General features: G+C 43.2%; 1 protein-coding gene across 1 annotated transcript; it reads left to right on the plus strand.

Moving 5' to 3' along the window:
- The first annotated feature begins 597 nt into the window (after positions 1-597).
- Positions 598-6,907, plus strand: LOC110497499 (storkhead-box protein 1). Its single transcript, XM_021573631.2, has 2 exons — positions 598-1,874; positions 6,455-6,907. Exons 1-2 carry the CDS (start codon positions 1,553-1,555, stop codon positions 6,460-6,462), a joined length of 330 nt encoding a protein of 109 aa, XP_021429306.2. The 5' UTR covers positions 598-1,552; the 3' UTR covers positions 6,463-6,907.
- The last annotated feature ends 16,205 nt before the right edge of the window (positions 6,908-23,112 follow it).

Here is a 23,112-nt window from a genome sequence, read left to right on the forward strand (position 1 = left end):
AATCCCAAGTTCAAGAAATGACAAAAAGATGTTCCCTCATTTCACCTTTTTATTTTCGGCCATATAGGCTAACACATTTGGTCAGTTATGACCTCATCAGAGCAACGGATTTTTCACCAGATGTATAAATGTGAATCATCTGGTTGGCATTTCCACTCACTACCAAATATGGAGATGAGAGGAAACCCAGTGGCCAGCAGTGGGAGAAGATGGAGCAAAATGGATTTTGGCTAACATTCTGCCATTTATTTTGTTTTATAGATTAAACATTTGATATCCAAACAATTTAATGTTTCCAGTACTAGAATCTGTATCAAACAGAGGATACCGCGTTTTGGTTTTGTAGACTTTACCCTTTGCCAAAGTATCTAAAAAAGGCATTGTTTAGAAGGAGTGCAAGGGCGAATTGTGCACGTGCACATTTCACAGAGTAGGCGTTCCCTAATGGAAATTCGCAAATAAAGACTAGAACGCATTCATAGGATCTCACTAGCTCGTGCTTGGCTCTACCCACCTCCTTGCTTGTTCTTCCCACTATGATTAATTTACTCCCATTGGAAATGACAGGATCTGGTCTATCTTGGGTTAGTTATAAAAATATTTTGTATTTTATGTAACCATACCTACGGTAACATATCACATTTACATTTACTATGTTACGTCTAGTCTATGAGACCAGTCTGCCTACACAGCTAGTCTATACTTCCATCGCCTGTCATTTGACTGTCAAATATTTTTATGTTCACCTGTTGCAATACCCCGGTATGGAGCTCATCATGTTCAGAGGGTTGGCTGTAGGTGGAGTTACGGTCAAATATTTGGTGGTCCTGTTCCTCTTCGAATTGGCTTCTATCTTCTCAAAGAACCGAGGGGTTGAATGAGAATGGTATACACTAGGCTATGTGTCAGGCGTTTTACACAGAACAGAAGAAAGTGTAACCCAGTTTGGATTATTTATTCCTTTTTGGATGAATGCGGAGACGCGGTGCGCCCTCGTTGAATGGGAGGGAGGCTGCCTTTACGCACCAAATGAAGTCATGAACGGCAGAACGATGAAGTCATCGCCTGCACTTGCAGCTATAATCTCTGTGCACTGATCGATCGATGTACACACACAGATGAGGGGTTCTCACCGTTTTGGGAAGTGGGTCATGGAATAATCGGTTCACCTATTTTCTTTGAAAGGCCATATGTGAAAGCTTGGGTTTGAGAGTTAATTTGTCTGTTCAATTGGTATGCTACTGTCGCCTGATAAAAACGTTTGACATGTTGAGATTCGTTTTTGGACACAGATAGTGACAACATTTATTGTAAGAATAGGCTATAGCCTACATTTCCATTTTGCGTGATGCAGATCAAATGTGTGCTGTCAGGTTTGTGTGGTAACCTACAGTTTTCAATAGACCTAAATCAAGATTGAAACATCAGAAAGATGTGCTCGTTTTGGAAATATATCAAAGTACGGAATAAAACATACTGTAAAACATGTTGCTCTGAGAAATTGGACGTTGTTGTCATTCATGGTGTAGCGGAGAACGAAGCAATTTGAGACATGGATAAATTTCTGCAGATCGCGCCTCACTCCCTGGGCATAGTGCTGTCTCGGGTTGGCGCCGAGGAGTCGCCCGCGGTAACTGACAAGCTCCAGCAACATCACACGGGCTACGAGATATTTGCCGATTTCAAAGCCGTCAACATGCAGCACTTCTGGAATAAGAAAGTGACCGATGCGATATCGGAGACTTTCTTCCTAGGCTGGATTGACCAGGATGTCCTGCTAATCCAAGGGAAGGAACACCACCTCGAGGGGCTCAGAGATGGATGGACGAGGCGGGCCCTCAAACCGCCCGGAGGGTTCGAGATCAAGTGCATCGGTAAGACTGTACTTAATGAATCTTAAAGGCTACCAGTGATTATCATCATAATATCCATCCAGGCAGGTTGTCACTTGTTTGTTTGGTTTATTGAGTAGCTAAAGGTACATTTCAGGTCATCTGAACACTGTGGTGATCCACTCTGCACAATAGGATAGTGCGGCTCAACTTTAATGGATAACAGTAGGCCTTTGTGACTGGGCACACACTGGTTGAATCAACGTTGTTTCCACGTAATTGTAGAATAAGGGTCGAATTGACATCTGTGCCCATTGGGATGTGATCAAATGGAATGTGCAAGACTCATGGCGCCTATGAGGGGTGACAGAACCAACAGAAGAGTAAAAATACATTTGAATATATAGCCCTCCCTGTGGTTTGCTTAATTCCCACTTTCCTCACCATTGTTCAGCTAGTATGGGAAATATGTGTGATGGGACTTTGGAGTTTGTCTTGAAATTAGTGAGATATGTTTGTATTTCAGTTAAACAATCAGAGCAGTAGATATGCACAGTGGTGTGTGTGTGTATATGATGACGTTTGGGGACATGTGAAGTTCAAGGTTGTGTCTAGTCGCTCACTCATAAATGCTTTGAAAGTCTGAACAAAATCTGCTTTTAGGGAGAGTAAGACTATTTGTGTGTGTTTTTTTTATGCACTGTAAGCAAGAAAACAAATACCTATCGGGAAACACCATTGCTTTGTTACAATTGCTCCTAACTCAAATCAGGATTTGGGAAGAGACAAAGTTCAGGACCATGTAAACATATCTCTCTCTCTTACTCACTCTCTCGACCACATCAACAATTTCAAAGGGATGGGAAAGTTGCCAAACAGTCAAATATTGATTGAGAAAAAGTGGGATATTCTGTGCTTATTTGTCCATGGATGGGGATACCATGCCCTCCCTGACCTTACCATCGAAGCAGCAAGCACTGTTAAGCTTTGGAATGTTTCCCTGATAGCTAATAAATATCCACAGACAAATACAGTCTCTAATCTAATGAGGTCTCTATATTAATGCTCATGCAAGTTGCTAGTGCTAATAGTCTTGCTTGGCCGGCGCAGTGCTGAACATACTACGGATGGGGAAGACTGTGTGCTGACACACCTTTCATCTGACAAAACACAGTCATACTGTATCAGGTTCATGTCTTACTGAGTGCTGGAAGTTGAATTCATATTCACAACAGTCAATAATCACACGCACATTGACTTGACTTAAAGGTGAGGAAATAGAGCTTTTGAAATGGAAAACAATGGTTGGCTTTGGATAGCAAAGTTCAGAGTCACAAGTTGGTCTAACCTATTAAGTTCGTTTGGTTGGAGTAAGCTGGTCTAATACTCCCATGTCTGGAGAAACTAAGATGGGGTTTATAATCACTGACAGATTACAGAATTTTACAAATATTTCTAATTCCAATGGTAAGTCATTCTATTTTGTATGTGGCTCTGTTGGACATTTTCTGATAGTGTTGTGTGTGTGGGCTGTACTTCAGCCCACAATACGTATCACATTCAGTACTTTATTCTGCATAAACCTCTCCCATAGATGTGTGGGATGGCCATGGTTACTTAGACTAGTTAGAAGTCTAGGAAAGTTGTTTCTGTTTACTTGGGATACAGTGGGGCAAAAAAGTATTTAGTCAGCCACCAATTGTGCAAGTTCTCCCACTTAAAAGGATGATAGAGGCCTGTCATTTTCATCATAGGTACACTTCAACTATGACAGACAAAATTAGAAAAAAAATCCAGAAAATCACATTGTAGGATTTTTAATGAATTTATTTGCAAATTATGGTGGAAAATAAGTATTTGGTCACCTACAAACAAGCAAGATTTCAGGCTCTCACATACCTGTAACTTCTTCTTTAAGAGGCTCCTCTGTCCTCCACTCATTACCTGTATTAATGGCACCTGTTTGAACTTGTTATCAGTATAAAAGACACCTGTCCACAACCTCAAACAGTCACACTCCAAACTCCACTATGGCCAAGACCAAAGAGCTGTCAAAGGACACGAGAAACAAAATTGTAGACCTGCACCAGGCTGGGAAGACTGAATCTGCAATAGGTAAGCAGCTTGGTTTGAAGAAATCCACTGTGAGAGCAATTATTAGGAAATGGAAGACATACAAGACCACTGATAATCTCCCTCGATCTGGGGCTCCACGCAAGATCTCACCCCGTGGGGTCAAAATGATCACAAGAACGGAAATCCCAGAACCACACGGGGGGACCTAGTGAATGACCTGCAGAAAGCTGGGACCAAAGTAACAAAGCCTACCATCAGTAACACACTACGCCGCCAGGGACTCAAATCCTGCAGTGCCAGACGTGTCCCCCTGCTTAAGCCAGTACATGTCCAGGCCCGTCTGAAGTTTGCTAGAGAGCATTTGGATGATCCAGAAAAGATTGGGAGAATGTCATATGGTCAGATGAAACCAAAATATAACTTTTTAGTAAAAACTCAACCCGTCGTGTTTGGAGGACAAAGAATGCTGAGTTGCATCCAAAGAACACCATACCTACTGTGCAGCGTGGGGGTGGAAACATCATGCTTTGGGGCTGTTTTTCTGCAAAGGGACCAGGACGACTGATCCGTGTAAAGGAAAGAATGAATGGGGCCATGTATCGTGAGATTTTGAGTGAAAACCTCCTTCCATCAGCAAGGGCATTGAAGATGAAACGTGGCTGGGTCTTTCAGCATGACAATGATCCCAAACACACCGCCCGGGCAACGAAGGAGTGGCTTCGTAAGAAGCATTTCAAGGTCCTGGAGTGGCCTAGCCAGTCTCCAGATCTCAACCCCATAGAAAATCTTTGGAGGGAGTTGAAAGTCCGTGTTGCCCAGCAACAGCCCCAAAACATCACTGCTCAAGAGGAGATCTGCATGGAGGAATGGGCAAAAATACCAGCAACATTGTGTGAAAACCTTGTGAAGACTTACAGAAAACGTTTGACCTCTGTCATTGCCAACAAAGGGTATATAACAAAGTATTGAGATAAACTTTTGTTATTGAATACTTATTTTCCACCATAATTTGCAAATAAATTCATTAAAAATCCTACAATGTGATTTTCTGGATTTGTTTTCTCATTTTGTCTGTCATAGTTGAAGTGTACCTATGATGAAAATGACAGGCCTCTCTCATCTTTTTAAGTGGGAGAACTTGCACAATTGGTGGCTGACTAAATACTTTTTTGCCCCACTGTACATGTAAATCTGAGGTCTGCTTGTTCCTCCCCCTTTCCATTCTGAACACACACAGCATGCTAGTAGATACCTACAGACTTCCAGTCATTGCACTAACGCTAGTTAGCATTGGCTCGCAAAACAGCCTCTAACTACCTTCATACTGGACACAGAGATATAAAAATGGTATCCACAAGACTCTTGAGAAGTAGATCATTTTTAATCATTGCCAAAATCCTGAAGTATCCCTTTAACAAGGGTTATCTCACCTGCCAGAGTTTTTGTTTTTGTCAGTTTCTGTTAGGTGCAATTGTGAACAATAGTCGTGTCAGACATCAAATAAATCTAATAGGCCAATAATAATTAGATGCAGATCAAGGATCAATTGTCCTACCGGTGATGTGATTAGATGTCCATGCACTCGACATTTGAAGGCCTGAAAATCAAAGGGTTTAAGTTGATGTGGGGTTTAAGCCATGTGGGGTGGGCTTGCCATTTGTAGAAGATCGAAAATCAATTATTGTTTTTACATTTTCGCTTTAACCAGACAAAACTTGAAATGTATATTTGATGCCAATTGTTTGTCATATGGTATTCGGCTGATTTATAAATTGCTGTAGGGTTGAGATGTCGTCAGTCCTGAACCATGTCTGGAATTGGTAAGCTACTGAACAACTAAATACCACCCAAGAGGACATTGTGTTTCTTTGAATGTCAAAGCTCTTGCATGTAATCTGATTTGTCGATTGCAGCATCCGGCAGCAACTGTTTTTTGCTATTATGTGTGTGCATCTGTTGACATGTCATTGTGGTAGTCACTGAGTAACGAGGAGCGTAGTTGATGCAGCTGCTCCATGTGCATACCCGCTGGGTACAGATGTAAATTCAACGTCTATTCCACATTGGTTCAACGTAATTTCATTGAAATTACTTGGAAACAACATTGATTCAACCAGTGTGTGCCCAGTGGGTAGGTACCCTTCGTTTCCGACTCTATTTATCTGTCCCAATTTGACAGAGATAGTGGAAGAATGTTGTCATTGGTTTTCTCAAGGTTAAAACCCACACACAACCGTTGAATTGAGGAAGGAAAGGTGCGTCCCACCTCAGCAGGAAACCCCAATAGAAGCTGTGACTGTGGGCCCTATTCGATTAAACCTTTTAACTGGTTTCCAGGTCAAGTCAAAAAACAACATCCAAAACAAAATGTGCATTCCTGTACTCAAAGAAACAATGTTTTCAGATTGAAACCAAAAGAAAACTATTGTTAGTGGATTGAAACATGCTTTTTCTCGTTGTGTGGAAAGCCTGTTGTTTTTCAACATTTCAACTGGAAATCTGGTTACAAGTTTAATTGAATGAAAGCCCTTTGTTTCCATTTACAGGCTTCTAACAGAGGGGCTACGAGAAGTGTCCCATGCAGGAAGGAAAGTCGAGTGTCTGTTCAGGAAAGGAACCATGCTAAACACTGAAGCACTCTCCCCGATGGAAGGAAGAGGAGGGGCCTGGAAGAGAGAATTGGGGGAAACGATAGACATCACAGAAATTATTCTGGCAGTATATCCCAAGTGGTAACAGGAATGACTCTGGCTGTATTTCCAAAAGGGTGACAGGAATTAGTCTGACAGATTTTCCCAAGAGGTGGGTTGGAGCCCCACTGATGCGTTGAGAGGAATTCCTCTCTAGGGTTGCAACTTAAGACTGGGTACCGTCCAGAAACATGCTTAATTATTTTTATTTTTTATTTCACCTTTATTTAGCCAGGTAGGCTAGTTGAGAACAAGTTCTCATTTACAACTGCGACCTGGCCAAGATAAAGCAAAGCAGTTCGACACATACAACACAGAGTTACACATGGGATAAACAAACATACAGTCAATAATACAGTAGAAAAAGCCTATATACAGTGTGCAAATGAGGTAGGATAAGGGACGTAAAGGCAATAAATAGGCCATGGTGACGAAGTAATTACAATATAGCAATTAAACACTGGAATGGTAGATGTGCAGAAGATGAATGTGCAAGTAGAGATACTGGGGTGCAAAGGTGCAAGATAAATAAATACATACAGTATGGGGATGAGGAAGTTGGATGGTGTCACGCCCTGGCCATAGAGAGGCTTTTTATTCTCTATTTTGGTTAGGCCAGGTTGTGACTAGGGTGGGAGTTCTATGTTCTTTTTTCTATGTTTTTGTATTTCTTTGTTTTTGGCCGGGTATGGATCTCAATCAGGGACAGCTGTCTGTCGTTGTCTCTGATTGAGAACCATACTTAGGCAGCCTGTTTTCCCACTATGGGTTGTGGGTAGTTGTTTTCTGTTTTTGTGTCTGCACCAGACAGAACTGTTTCGGTCATTATCTTTGTTATTTTGTTTTGTGTTCAGTTTAAATAAAAAATAACATGAACACTTACCACGCTGTGCTTTGGTCCACACCTTCTTCATACGATGACCGTTACAGATGGACTATGTACAGGTGCAGTGATCTGTGAGCTGCTCTGACAGCTGGTGCTTAAAGCTAGTGAGGGAGATATGAGTCTCCAGCTTCAGTGATTTTTGCAATTCGTTCCAGTCATTGGCAGCAGAGAACTGTAAGGAAAGGCGGCCAAAAGAAGAATTGGCTTTGGGGGTGACCAGTGAGATATACCTGCTTGGAGAGCATGCTACGGGTGGGTGCTGCTATGGTGACCAGTGAGCTGAGATAAGGCAGGGCTTTACCTAGCAGAGACTTGTAGATGACCTGGAGTCAGTGGGATTGGTGACGAGTATGAAGCGAGGGCCAGCCAACAAGAGCGTACAGGTCGCAGTGGTGGGTAGTATATGGGGCTTTGGTGACAAAAAGCATGTCACTGTGATAGACTGCATCCAATTTGTTGAGTAGAGTGTTGGAGGCTATTTTGTAAATGACATCGCCAAAGTCGATGATCGGTAGGATGGTCAGTTTTACGAGGGTATGTTTGGCAGCATGAGTGAAGGATGCTTTGTTGCAAAGTAGGAAGCTGATTCTTCTAGATTTAATTTTGGATTGGAGATGCTTAATGTATGTCTGGAAGGTGAGTTTACAGTCTAACCAGACACCTAGGTATTTGTAGTTGTCCACATATTCTAAGTCAGAACCGTCCAGAGTAGTGATGCTGGACGTGCGGGAAGGTGCGGCCAGCGATCGGTTGAAGAGTATGCATTTAGTTTTACTTGCATTTAAGAGCAGTTGGAGGTCACAGAAGGAGAGTTGTATGGCATTGAAGCTCGTCTGGAGGTTAGTTAGCACAGTGTCCAAAGAAGGGCCAGAGGTATACAGAATGGTGTCGTCTGCATTATTGATGTATACAGAGAAGAGAGTCGGCCCGAGAATTGAACCCTGTGGCACCCCCATAGAGACTGCCAGAGGTCCGGACAACTGTTCCTTCGATTTGACACACTGAACTCTATCAGAGAAGTAGTTGGTGAACCAGGCGAGGCAATCATTTGAGAAACCAAGGCTCTTGAGTCTGCCAATATGAATGTGGTGATTGACAGAGTCGAAAGCCTTGGCCAGGTCGATGAATACGGCTGCACTCTTATCAATGGCGGTTATGATATCGTTTAGGACCTTGAGGGTGGCTGAGGTGCACCCATGAACAGCTCGGAAACCAGATTGCATAGCGGAGAAGGTACAGTGGGATTCGAAATGGTCGGTAATCTGTTTGTTAACCTGGCTTTTGAAGACCTTAGAAAGGCAGGGTAGGATAGATATAGGTCTGTAGCAGTTTGGGTCTAGAGTGTCTCCCCCTTTGAAGAGGGGATGACCGCGGCAGCTTTCCAATCTTTGGGAATCTCAGACGATACGAAAGAGAGGTTCAACAGGCTAGTAATAGGGGTTGCAACAATTTCTTCAGATAATTTTAGAAAGAGAGGGTCCAAATTGTCTAGCCCGGCTGATTTGTAGGGGTCCAGATTTTGCAGCTCTTTCAGAACATCAGCTATCTGTATTTGGGGGAAGGAGAAATGGGGGAGGCTTGGTCGAGTTGCTGTGGGGGGTGCAGGGCTGTTGACTGGGGTAGGGGTAGCCAGGTGTAAATCATGGCCAGCTGTAGAAGAATGCTTATTGAAATTCTCTATTATAGTGGATTTATCGTGGTGACAGTGTTTCCTTGCCTCAGTGCAGTGGGCAGCTGGGAGGAGATGCTCTTATTCTCAATGGACTTTACAGTGTCCCAGAATGTTTTTGAGTTTGTACTACAGGATGCAAATTTCTGCTTGAAAAAGCTAGCCTTAGCTTTCCTAACTGCCTGTGTATATTGGTTCCTAACTTCCCTGAAAAGTTGCATATCACGGGGGCTATTCACTGCTAATGCAGAACGCCACAGGATGTTTTTGTGCTGGTCAAGGGCAGTCAGGGCTGGAGAGAACCAAGGGCTATTTCTGTTCCTGGTTCAATTTTTTTGTTGTTGTTGAATGGGGCATGCTTATTTAAGATGGTGATGAAGGCACTTTTAAAGAATAACCAGGCATCCTCTACTGACGAGATGAGGTCAATATCCTTCCAGGATACCCGGGCCAGGTCGATTAGAAAAGCCTGCTCGCTGAAGTGTTTTAGGGAGCGTTTGACAGTGATGAGGGGTGGTCGTTTGACCGCAGACCCATTACGGATGCAGGCAATGAGGCAGTGATCGCTGAGATCTTGGTTGAAAACAGCAGAGGTGTATTTGGAGAGCAGGTTGGTTAGGCTATCTATGAGGGTGCCCGTGTTTACAGATTTGGGGTTGTACCTGGTGGGTTTATTGATAATTTGTGTGAGATTGATAGCATCAAGCTTAGATTGTAGGATGGCCGGGGTGTTAAGCATGTCCCGGTTTAGGTCACTTAGCAGCATGAGCTCAGAAGATAGATGGGGGGCAATCAGTTCACATATGGTGTCCCGGGCACAGCTGAGAGCAGAGGGTGGTCTATAGCAAGCGGCAACGGTGAGAGACTTGTTTCTGGAAAGGTGGATTTTTAAAAGTAGAAGCTCGATTGTTTGGGTACAGACCTGAATAGTAAGACAGAACTCTGCAGGCTATCTCAGCAGTAGATTGCAACACTGCCCCCTTTGGTAGTTCTTTCTTGTCGGAAAATGTGATAGTTAGGGATGGAAAATTCAGGGTTTTTGGTGTTCTTCCTAAGCCAGGATTCAGACACGGCTAGGACATCTGGATTGGCAGATTGTGCTAAAGCAGTGAATAAAACAAACTTAGGGAGGAGGCTTCTAATTTTAACATGCATGAAACCAAGGATTTTACGGTTACAGAATTCAACAAATGCAAGCACCTGGGGAGTAGGAGTGGAGCTAGACACTGCAGGGCCTGGATTAACCTCTACATCAGCAGAGGATCAGAGGAGGAGTAGGATAAGGGTATAGCTAAAGGCTATCAGAACTGGTCGTCTAGTACGTTCGGAACAGAGAGTTAAAGGAGCAGGTTTCTGGGCACCATAGAATAGATTCAAGGCATAATGTACAGCCAAAGGTATGGTAGGATGTGAGACACATTGGAGGTAAATCTAGGCATTGAGTATTGATGAGAGAGATATTGTCTCTAAAGATTTTTAAACCAGGTGATGTCACCGCATATGTGGGAGGTGGAACTAACTGATTGGTTAAGGCATATTGAGCAGGGTTAAGGCATGTTGAGCAGGGCTACAGGCTCTACAGTGAAATAAGACAATAATCACTAACCAGGACAGTAATAGACAAGGCATATTGATATTAGAGAGAGGCATGTGTAGCCGAGTGATCATAGGGGTCCAGTGAGTGGTTGGGCTGGCTGGAGACACGGCGGTTCAGACAGCTGGCAGGCCGGGGCTAGCAAGCTATGAGGAGGGCCTTAGAGGGGCGTCGCGACGGAGGAAAGTCTGTTTTAGCCTCCGCGTGTGGTGACGTTGATAGACCAGTCATGATGGATTAGTAGGGTTCCGAGTAGCAGAGGGGTCCAAGTCCAATTGGAAAAATAGATATAGTGGGCCAAGGAATTGGCCGATGGATCTATTTAGCTAACAGTCTAATATGCTCTAGACAGCTAGCGGGCCGCGGCTAGCAGGCTAGCAGATGGGCATTCAGGGGACGTCGCGACCTAGGAGCCAGTTGAGTACCCCCTCCAGCAGATTGCGTCGGTAGTCTAGTCGTGAAGGATCAGCGGGGTTCTGTGCCCCGTACCGGCAGTAGAAGGGATCCGGGTATTGTTGCCCAGGAGTGGCTGATGGGCCTCTTCAGCTAGCCGGGAGATGGGCCTAGCATCGGCTAGCTTCAGGCTAATTGGTGCTTGCTTCGGGACAGAGACATTAGCCAGGAGTAGTCACTCAGATTGCAGCTAGCTAGCGGTAGGAACCCGGGGATATGGAGAGAAAATAGGTCCGGTATGATTTGGTTTGAATCGCGTTGTACAAACTGGCGAGAGCTTTCCGAGCTAAAGGTGATGACCGCTAGCAGTGGTTAGCTGACTACTAGCTAGTAGCTAGTGAGCTGGCTAGCTTCTGTTGGGGGATTCCGGTTCCGTGGTAAATAAAAATATTTTAGAAAAAAAACTATCCACACCACATTGGGTGAGGCGGGTTGCAGGAGAGCATTTTGAAGTTGAGGTTTAGAAAAATATAAAAAAGATATGCGAAGAAAAATATATAAAAAGATACGACAAGACGAGGATGAAGATGTCCGACTGCTACGCCATCTTGGATACTACTTGGTGGTCATGATGGGGGAAAAAAACGTTGAAATATACAGTATATTTTATGTAGGAAACTTTATTTAGCACTGTCTATTTCTACGGATGTGTGTTTACTAGGTGGATCACAATTCTATAACAAAAGCTTTGGATGGGTCACACAATGCCAAGCTTTTTGTCGCCTGCTGCTCATTGCTCTATCATTTGTATTTGTATTTATTAGGGATCCCCGTTAGCTGCTGCCAGCACCTTAAAACACTTACATTACACATAAAACAAAAGATAAAACACTACATCATATAATTAATTGGACCCTTTTCCTGCTTAGCATTCAAAATGTAACTAGTACTTTTGGGTGTCAGGGAAAATGTATGGAGTAAAAAGTACACTATTTTCTTTAGAAATGTAGTGAAGTAAAAGTTGTCAAAAATATAAATAGTAAAGTACAGATACCCCAAAAAACAACTTAAGTAGTACTTAAAAGTCTTTTAACTTAAGTACTTTACACCACTGGTATTTTTTTACCTGTTTTTCTAAATCTGATTCTACTGCTTACATCAGTTACCTGATGTGGAATAGAGTTCAATGTAGTCATGTCTCTATGTAGTACTGTGCACCTGTTCTGGACTTGGGGATTGTGAAGAGACCTCTGGTGGCATGTCTTGTGGGGTATGCATCATTGCTTTCCTGGCTGTAAATACATTAGACATCACTCCCAGATCCCTTAGTTACCTCACAAGGGCAACAATCATAACCACATAACTTCATCTAGTTACTTTGAAATGATTTGTGCATGCAAAAAATGGTATAATATTCTTAAATTGTGTTTTAAAACAGACATTTAAAGTAAATTGAACACTTGGGTTGAACAAAGGATTTGGAGAAAGTACTCAACAAAAAATACAGAGGTTAATTTATTTTTCACAGCTTTAATCCATTGTTATGATGAGCAGGTTACAGATGACTGAAGTTTCGATGTCAAGCTGATGTCTTCCTCAGAGTGACCCAACACTTGCACTCAACTCCTATTTAGAGCCTAGTGCCCTATTGAGACACAACTATGTGAAAATAAACATAAGGTTTGGAGAAAATGTGGGCAATTTTACCCTGCGAGGGGCCAATGTGGGTGCAGGCTCCACCTGATTCCACTAAATCTAAGTTTTAATGGAAGACGATGAGCCTTCATGGAAGACGATGATTCATTGGATGATTCATAGAATCAGGTGTGTTACTGCTGGCTAGACCAAAAACCTTCACCCACAGATTGCCCACACCAAATCTATAGCGATCTATACAGTAGTGATGTGTGACATCTTGGAGCAAACGTAGTTTCTCAGAGATGTAGTACCTTATGCCTCATGACATGTCGGCTTGGAGCAAGGTCAATGTGGAAACAGAATTATTTTGAAAATAAAGGTGTTGGAATTATGCTTTTAATTCGTAAGGCCTTCTCAACCCCTAACCTGTTTCTACTTGAACGTTCTAGTTTTGTAGTTTTGAAAGACAACATTACAGACCTGTAAATAATAGTCTACACCCTGGATGTCTCTGATGTGGAATGGAAAGGGTTCTGTATTTACCCTCATTAGAACACTTCCTTCACTATGATAATGCCAGCAAATGGGGATACTCTGAAAACTAGAAGTACTGCATTTGGAAATGTTTTTTAGTACATGTTTTAAAAAAAAAATGTGTGTGGAATAAAAACTGGCAAAAGTTTCTTCGCTTGTCATGGCAACAAAATGTGTTGAATTGTAATTGTTTTCTGCCCAGGCAACCCACATTGACAAAGCCATAGAGGGAAGTTGATGCTGCAGCTGCACTGACCTCATTGGCTGATATCAAGTAGCAGTAGCTCTTCAGGTGTGGTTGCACATTGAATTAAGCATAATAAATAGTATTTTGTTTTCTCACACACATACTCTTTTTAATTTCGGCCCAACAGTAGATTGGTCCCTAGCCTAATGCTTACCATATTTTGACCTATAGTGTATGTTTCATAGAAGTCTAGATATTCTCCATTGAACATGCTTCGCAGTCCAGGACAAGGCTTAATCTGTGTCCTGTAAACTGGACAGATTAAGCCTAGTTCAGGACTGAAAAGCATTCTGAATGGAGAATCTCTGTCTGGAAAACAGGCCCCCTAGGCTATTCATTTAGCAGTGTGAGATTGCTAGTATTGCATTTTGTTGCTGTAGTCACCTTGCTTAAAACCTGAAGATGATTATCAAGGCCAAGTGTACAATGTTTATTTTAAGACCTCGTCTAACACTGTACATGTACTTCTGATTCACCAGCTAAGGGGATGACTCAACTAAGGGGATCCCTGCCAGGGTCATGTTCATTATTAGGGCATAGCCCTGCAATGGAAAATGATTTTTTTTTTTTTTACTGTATTTTTATTTAACTAGGCAAGTCAATATTGGAGAGATTCAGGTAGTAACTTCCTGTTTCACAGTTTTTCCCACTGTTTTGTGCCTACTGAACACCACCCGGGATGTATTTATTCACTAGGAATCAAACGGAAGCCGAAATGGGGAGGGACATGAATTTGTTCATTAAGAAACACATTTTTATTGCAAAACGTTTTGCTACGGTTTGCTACAGTGTGCACTAATGTATTCACACCTTTGGGTTTGGTCAGCAGCCACCAGGGGGCTCAATACTTGTTTGCATATGAACAGTGGCCCATCTTTTGAGTTCTGTGTGACCAGATGCATATTTAAGTGAAAATACTAGGCACACTGTAAGGTGGACCAACTATCAAAGAGTGGGCCTGACCACCAATCAAAATGTAAACATTGCAAATGCGTCACACTACATTTTCACTTGCAAATAGGGCCCGATCTGTGCTCAATGAATGCCATTTCATAGAAATATAACTTTTTTGTTGTGATTTAATAGTCATCATCTGTTTGCAAACTGTTCAAGTGCTGTAAGACAACAAAAACATAAATAACTTTGGTTATCACCAGGTAAGAGAGTTGTATTAATTTATTAATTCATATTCTTTAAACAACTCTAGAGGTTTACAGTGTTTCCTCAATTTAAATTACGTGAAATTTTACAGACTTTGGCTTTAACACACACGCCAATAGAAAGAGATCCCAAATGCTTGCAAAGTATGTATTTAATAGAATATTGTATGAAAGTACATTCCATATACACAACAAATGCTGTTTCAAATGAGTCATTACATGTAATTCAAATACAGCACATGTGTATTTGATCCATAGCTGGCTCACTGGTATGAAACTGAATTGATCTGAACATTGTTGTACTCTACAATGCCTGTGTTCTGCAGAACTCTACATATTTCCCATACAGCAGCTTCTAAGTGTCAGTTTTTGTATTGCTTTTCATGTGAGTCTGCTGTGTGCCTGGCTCTGTCTGTGGTCTGTTCCGTGTCTATAGCTCCAACAACAACTCTTGGCTCTTTTTAAGGGATGGCACTCGGTAGCAGCTATGAGATCATCGGACTGGGTTGTCATGGCTACGGGGGCTGTTGCAGCGCGATTGAGAAATAAGATGGCTAGCTTGTTGTGTCTCCCACCTCCTCTCTTCCTCTCCTCTTTTCTCTTTGGTATGAATGAACTTCAGCAAACTTGACACTGTCCCCTCTATCCCCCTCCCTCCCTCATCTCCTCCTTCATTTCTCCCTCCATCTATACTCATGAGTCAGCAGGCTCTGCAGCAAGCAATGGCCGCCATGCTGTAGAGACAATGACTGGGGGCTCCATTGTGAGCTGGGGTTTGCGTTCACACTCAAAAGAGCCCTTTGAGGGTTTTCAACAAAAACAAACATGCTTTAAGGAAGGCTCCGTTTCTGGAGTGGTTGGCTGATCAATGCACAGTCGCAGTGTCAGTCTGTGGAAACTTATTGTCGTTGGCCGTACAGAGGTATGATCTTACTTTGAGACAGTTTGCTACAGCAGGAAAATAATCCTGAAGCAACAGGAAATGTGAATTGTTATATGGATTATTGTAGGGGTTGATAAATTTTTCGTTATGGCAAATCAAGTCTGAAACGTCACAAAGTGGAAATTTTAAAACTTTAAACGCCTTTTTAAAACTCATACGCTACAAGTATGCATTTCCTACAAGAACTGGATGTGAATAAGTACACAGTAGCAATCAAGTTTGGACACCTACTCATTCAAGGGTTTTTCTTTATTTGTACTATTTTCTACATTCTAGAATAATAGTGAAGACATCAACTATGGAATCATGTAGTAACCAAAAAATTGACTTGACTAGTTAAATAAAGGTAAAAAAAAATATGAAAGGTCACTCAATCCGGAATGTTTCTTCAAGTACAGTCGCAAAATCAATCAAGCGCTATGATGATGAGGACCGACACATGAAAGGAAGACCCAGAGTTACCTCTGCTGCAGAGGATAACTTCATTAGAGTTACCAGACTCCGATACTGCAGCCCAAATAAATGCTTCACAGAGTTCAAGTAACAGACACATCTCAACATCAATTGTTCAGAGGAGACCTTCAGGCCTTCATGGTCGAGTTGCTTCAAAGAAATCACTACTAAAGGACACCAATAAAAAGAAGAGACTTGCTTGGGCCAAGATACAATGGACATTAGACCAGTGGAAATCTGTCCTTTGGTCTGATGAGTCCAAATGTGAGATTTTTGTAAAAAAATCTGCCATGTCTTTGTGAGACGCAGAGTAGGTGAATGGATGATCTTTGCATGTGCGGTTCCCACCGTGAAGCATGGAGAAGGAGGTGTGATGGTGTGTTGCTGGTGACACTGTCTGTGATTTATTTAGAATTCAAGGCACACTGAACGAGCATGGCTACCACAGCATTATGCAGCGATACGCCATCCCATCTGGTTTGCACTGAGTGGGACAATCATTTGTTTTTCAACAGGACAATGACCCAACACACCTCCAGGCTGTGTAAGGGCTATTTGACCAAGAAGGAGAGTGATGGAGTGCTGCAGCAGATGACCTGGCCTCCACAATCACCCGACCTCAACCCAATTGAGATGGTTTGGGCTGAGTTGAAAAGCATACAACAAGTGCTCAGCATATGTGGGAACTCCTTCAAGACTGTAGGAAAATAATTCCAGGTGAAGCTTGTTGAGAGAGTGCCAAAAGTGTGCAAAGCTGTCATCAGAGAATATAAAATTAGCTTAACACTTTTTTGGTTGCTACATGATTCCATATGTGTTATTTCATAGTTTGATGTCTTCACTATTATTATACAATGTAGAAAATAGTAAAAATAAAGAAAAACCCTTGAATGAGCAGGTGTGTCGAAACTTTTGACTGGTACTGTAGGTGGAAGGCTAATCTGTGACTGATCAATTTATCTGACCCAAAACATGTTTGAAAGTGTGACAAAAGTGTCAATGGCTGTGTATTTTAGGCATATTGTACAGTCAGTCATAGGGTTTCTTCTGCTGACATGGTGTTGCCACATGTTATCACAGGCTGTGATGGCAAGGACCATGTCAGGTCATGTACTACCATTAGAGGGCAAAGTAGGGTAGTTAATCGAGAGGAGGCTATGACCACACTCAAACGCATGAACACGGATTACATCGTATATGACGTACATCATTGTCCGTTTTTGTCAGTCAAAAGGGAATGGGAAAGGGGATACCTAGTCAGTTGTACAACTGAATGCATTCAACTTAAATGTGTCTTCCACATTTAACCCAACCCCTCTGAATCAGAGAGGTAGCGGAGGGCTGCCTTAATCGACATCCACGTCTTCGGCACCCGGTGAACAGTGGGTTAACTTCCTTGCTCAGGGGCAGAACGACAGATTTTTACCTTGTCAGCTCGGGGATTCGATCCACCAATCTTTCGGTTACTGGCCCAACGCTCCTACCCACCAAAAAGTACAACTCAAGTCAACTATTTGGCGACGGACTGTCTTTGAAAAAGCATTGGCTTCATCCGAAAATCTCAGACACAAAATCCCAGTGTGCCGATGGCCTACAAGTACGGCCACATGAGATGCATGGGCACGGATCAAATCGTATATGATGTACATTGTGGTCCTTTTTGTCTGTCAACTCATCTCTACTTTTTTGGGACTAGTTGCATACTTTAAGGCAGACATATTGTGCGACTATTTTATAGACAATCGTCTCTGGTGTCATTCATCTGGCAGCAGATGACTCATATTAAAAAAACATTGGTTTAATCGGAATTTGCAGACACAAAATCTGTGTGGCCGTACCATGAGATAACTACTGCCCCCTCTCATTGAAGCCACAGAGTTCAAGGCTGACCATGGTACTGCAGGCATTGTTAGCAGAAAAACAGGATCCCCTATTATAGTGAATGGAAAAATTCACTATATTTACACAATCTTTGTGTAAATAAAAAAGTGGTTTCAAGATTATCATGGCACCAATAATTGCTTTTAATACACCAAAATGTATGTCCCTGAACCTATTATTTTAAAATTGCAAACAGAAAAAGTTTTAAGGATAATTTAGTTGCTAATCAATGAGAGGTGGCAGCACTGAGCTACCCTGCAATGTCACTTACTGGAGCTCAAACTGCACATGTTATGTCTCCATGAGATGCCATCTGAACCGACTTAATTTGGCTTCAATGCCTATTGAGTCTTCAGAAAGGACTGAATGGTGTCACGTGATCGATGGCTTTGACCATTCATATATACAGTCATTGGGTCCTACCCTTAAGAAGATCAGATTGGTGAGTATCAAACTTTCCCGACAGGCAAAACTGGTTGTAACAGAGACTTGTTGGATCAGGTTATAGGATCAGGTTATAAGATCAGGTTATATGACGTCCTTTCAACAAGAACCAGTTTAAAAACTAAAAATGTACATAATGTGCCATATTTTGCCAGCTGGGTCACCTGTTTGGTTGACTTACAATTCATGCATATCCAAAAGTGTGTTTAAAGTTGGGGGCACAAGATAAATATAATATATAGTGTCCCTTTATGTACTGTATAACTAGCCAAAATATGGTTTTGTTTACTTACCCACAGCATAAGCGTCATTGCTAAAGATGAATTTTTTTTCCATTGATGTTATCCTATGTTGTGGACATGCAAATTGGCAAGAGCCAAAAAGGGCAATCTTGGCAGATTTTTATTTACTTTATTTTTTATTTTATTTCACCTTTATTTAACCAGGTAGGCTTGTTGAGAACAAGTTCTCATTTGCAATTGCGACCTGGCCAAGATAAAGCATAGCAGTGTGAACAGACAACAACACACAGTTACACATGGAGTAAAATATAAACAATAAACAAGTCAATAACATAGTACAAAAAAAATAATCTATATACATTGTGTGCAAAAGGCATGAGGAGGTAGGCAATAAATAGGCCATAGGAGTGAATAATTACAATTTAGCTGATTAACACTGGAGTGATAAATGATCAGATGAATATGTGCAGGTAGAGATACTGGTATGCAAAAGAGCAGAAAAGTAAATAAAATAAAAACAGTATGGGGATGAGGTAGGTAAATTGGGTAGGCTATATACCGATGGACTATGTACAGCTGCAGCGATCGGTTAGCTGCTCAGATAGCAGATGTTTAAAGTTGGTGAGGGAGATAAAAGTCTCCAACTTCAGAGATTTTTGCGATTGGTGAGATACACCTGCTGGAGCGCGTGCTACGGGTGGGTGTTGCCATCGTGACCAGTGAACTGAGATAAGGCGGAGCTTTACCTAGCATAGACTTGTAGGTGACCTGGAGCCAGTGGGTCTGGCGACAAACATGTAGCGAGGGCCAGCCGACTAGAGCATACAGGTTGCAGTGGTGGGTGCAGTGGTAAGGTGCTTTAGTAACAAAACGGATGGCACTGTGATAAACTGCATCCAGTTTGCTGAGTAGAGTATTGGAAGCTATTTTGTAGATGACATCGCCGAAGTCGAGGATCGGTAGGATAGTCAGTTTTACTAGGGTAAGTGAGTGAAAGGGGCTTTGTTGCAAAATAGAAAGCCGATTCTAGATTTGATTTTGGATTGGAGATGTTTGATATGAGTCTGGAAGGAGAGTTTGCAGTCTAGCCAGACACCTAGGTACTTATAGATGTCCACATATTCTAGGTCGGAACCATCCAGGGTGGTGATGCTAGTCGGGCGTGTGGGTGCAGGCAGCGAATGGTTGAAAAGCATGCATTTGGTTTTACAGTTGGAGGCCACGGAAGGAGTGTTGTACGGCATTGAAGCTCGTTTGGAGGTTAGATAGCACAGTGTCCAAGGAAGGGCCAGAAGTATACAGAATGGTGTAGTCTGCGTAGAGGTGGATCAGGGAATCGCCCGCAGCAAGAGCAACATCATTGATCTGTTTGTTGACTTGGCTTTCCAAGACCTTAGATAGGCAGGGCAGGATGGATATAGGTCTGTAACAGTTTGGGTCCAGGGTGTCTCCCCCTTTGAAGAGGGGGTTGACCGTGGCAGCTTTCCAATCCTTGGGGATCTCAGATGATACGAAGGAGAGGTTGAACAGGCTGGTAATAGGGGTTGTGACAGTGGCGGCGAATAGTTTCAGAAATAGACGGTCCAGATTGTCAAGCCCAGCTGATTTGTATGGGTCCAGGTTTTGCAGCTCTTTCAGAACATCTGCTATCTGGATTTGGGTAAAGGAGAAGCTGGGGAGGCGTGGGCGAGTAGCTGCGGGAGGAAGGCATGGCCAGCCGTTGAGAAATGATGCTTGTTGAAGTTTTTGATTATCACGGATTTATAGGTGGTGCCCGTGTTACCTAGCCTCAGTGCAGTGGGCAGCTGGGAGGAGGTGCTCTTGTTCTCCATGGACTTTACAGTGTCCCAGAACTTTTTGGAGTTACAGGATGCAACAGGATGCAACAAGGATGCCTTTGCTTTCCTGACTGACTGCGTGTATTGGTTCCTGACTTCCCTGAACAGTTGCATATCGCGGGGACTATTCGATGCTTTTGCAGTCCGTCACAGGATGTTTTTGTGCTGGTCGAGGGCAGTCAGGTCTGGAGTGAACCAAGGGCTATATCTGTTCTTAGTTCTGCATTTTTTGAACGGAGCATGCTTGTCTAAGATGGTGAGGAAGTTACTTTTAAAGAATGACCAGGCATCCTCAACTGACGGGATGAGATCAATATCCTTCCAGGATACGCGGGCCAGGTCGATTAGGTCGGCCAGGTCGATCTGCTCGCAGAAGTGTTTTAGGGAGCGTTTGACAGTGATGAGGGGTGGTCGTTTGACCGCGGACCCGTAGCGGATACAGGCAATGAGGCAGTGATCGCTGAGATCCTGATTGAAGACAGCAGAGGTGTATTTGGAGGGCAAGTTGGTCAGAATAGTGTCAATTATGGTGCCCATGTTTACGGATTTAGGGTTGTACCTGGTGGGTTCCTTGATGATTTGTGTGAGATTGAGAGCATCTAGCTTAGAGGACTGCCCGGGTGTTAAGCATATCCCAGTTTAGGTCACCTAACAGAACAAACTCTGAAGCTAGATGGGGGGCGATCAATTACAGATGGTGTCCAGGGCACAGCTGGGAGCTGAGGGGGGTCGGTAGCAGGCAGCAACAGTGAGAGACTTATTTCTGGAGAAATTAATTTGTAAAATTAGAAGTTCGAACTGTTTGGGTATAGACCTGGAAAGTATGACAGAACTTTGCAGGCTATCTCTGCAGTAGATTGCAACTCCTCCCCCTTTGGCAGTTCTATCTTGACGGAAAGTGTTATACTTGGGTATGGAAATCTCAGAATTTTTGGTAGCCTTCCTAAGCCAGGATTCAGACACAGCAAGGACATCAGGGTTGGCAGAGTGTGCTAAAGCAGTGAGTAAAACAAACTTAGGGAGGAGGCTTCTGATGTTGACATGCATGAAACCAAGGCTTTTTCGATCACAGAAGTCAACAAATGAGGGTGCCTGGGGACATGCAGGGCCTGGGTTTACCTCCACATCACCCGAGGAACAGAGGAGGAGTAGGATGAGGGTGCGGCTAAAGGCTATCAAAACTGGTCGCCTAGAGCGTTGGGGACAAGGAATGAAAGGAGCAGATTTATGGGCGTGGTAGAATATATTCAGGGCATAATGTGCAGACTGGGGTATGGTGGGTTGCGGGAACAGCGGAGGTACGCCCATGCACTGGGTGATGATAAGAAAGGTTGTATCTCTGGATATGCTGGTTATAATGGGTGAGGTCACTGCATGTGTGGGAGGTGGGACAAAGGAGGTATCAGAGGTGTGAGGAGTGGAACTAGGGGCTCCATTGTAAACTAAAACAATGATAACTAACCTGAACAACAGTATACAAGGCATATTGATATTTGAGAGAGACATACAGCAAGGCATAAAGTAATCGCAGGTCTTGATTGGGAGAGCTTGCTAAAACAACAGGTGAGACAACAACAGCTAGTCAGCTAACACAACAACAGCAGGTAAAATGGCGATGACTAGGTAGAGAGGGTCGGATTAACTACACACAGAGCCTGAGTTCGCGGCTGGGGCAGACAGATAAAACATAAATAAACAGAATGGAGGACCGTGATTAATGGACAGTCCAGCAGGCATCAGCTATGTAGCCAAGTGATCATAGTGTCCAGGGGGAAGCAGTAGATGGAACAGGGAAGCCGCCACTACGCTAGCACGCGGGCGACAAAGCGTTTAAAGTTAGTAGCCCGCGGGTGGTAGGGGGGCGGGTCTGCTCAGACGGAGGCCGTTGAAGGCACAGACCAGTAGGACCAGTCGTGGTGGTGCGGCGGGGGGCCGTGTCGACAGAGAATCCAAGCCAGATGGCGAAAGAGGTGTTGTAGAATTTGATGTGCTAGCAGGGAGATGTGCCTGGCTCACGGCTAACTGGTGCTAGCTTCGTGGCAGTGGCGTTAGCCAAGGTCCAGAGTTTACAGCAAGGATCCGGTGGAGTATTGGGCTCTAGCCGTGTATGAGTGGGGTTCGGATGAACAGCTGAGTAGGCTGGGAGGTGTGCCTCAGGGATAGCTTCGGTACTGGGTGCAAGCTAGCTGTGAAGATCAGAAGTAGTGGTCCAGGGATTACGGCAGGAAACCGGCGTTGTTGTGGAGAGACATTTCGATACTGGTAGACTGGCGACTATTATCCAGGCTAAAAACAGGGCTGGCTGTGCAGAAGGTAAAAGCCGCTAGCAGTGGCTAACAATGACTAAACAGCTTGTAGCTAATTAACTGGTTAGCTTCTGGAGGTTCTTGAATGTATTCTAAAATTAAAAATAATAGCAATTCCATATCACATTGGGTGAGGCAGGTTACCGGAAGGTATAATCGAATTAAAAATCGAAAAGAGATTGAAAATAAATATGGGTCCAGTGAGTGGTTTGGCTGGCTGGGGACACGGTGATTCAGACAGTTAGCAGGCCTGTGCTAACAAGCTAACAGTTAGTAGGCCGGGGCT

This window comes from Oncorhynchus mykiss, chromosome 19, assembly GCF_013265735.2.
Source record: "Oncorhynchus mykiss isolate Arlee chromosome 19, USDA_OmykA_1.1, whole genome shotgun sequence".
Lineage (NCBI taxonomy): Eukaryota > Metazoa > Chordata > Actinopteri > Salmoniformes > Salmonidae > Oncorhynchus > Oncorhynchus mykiss.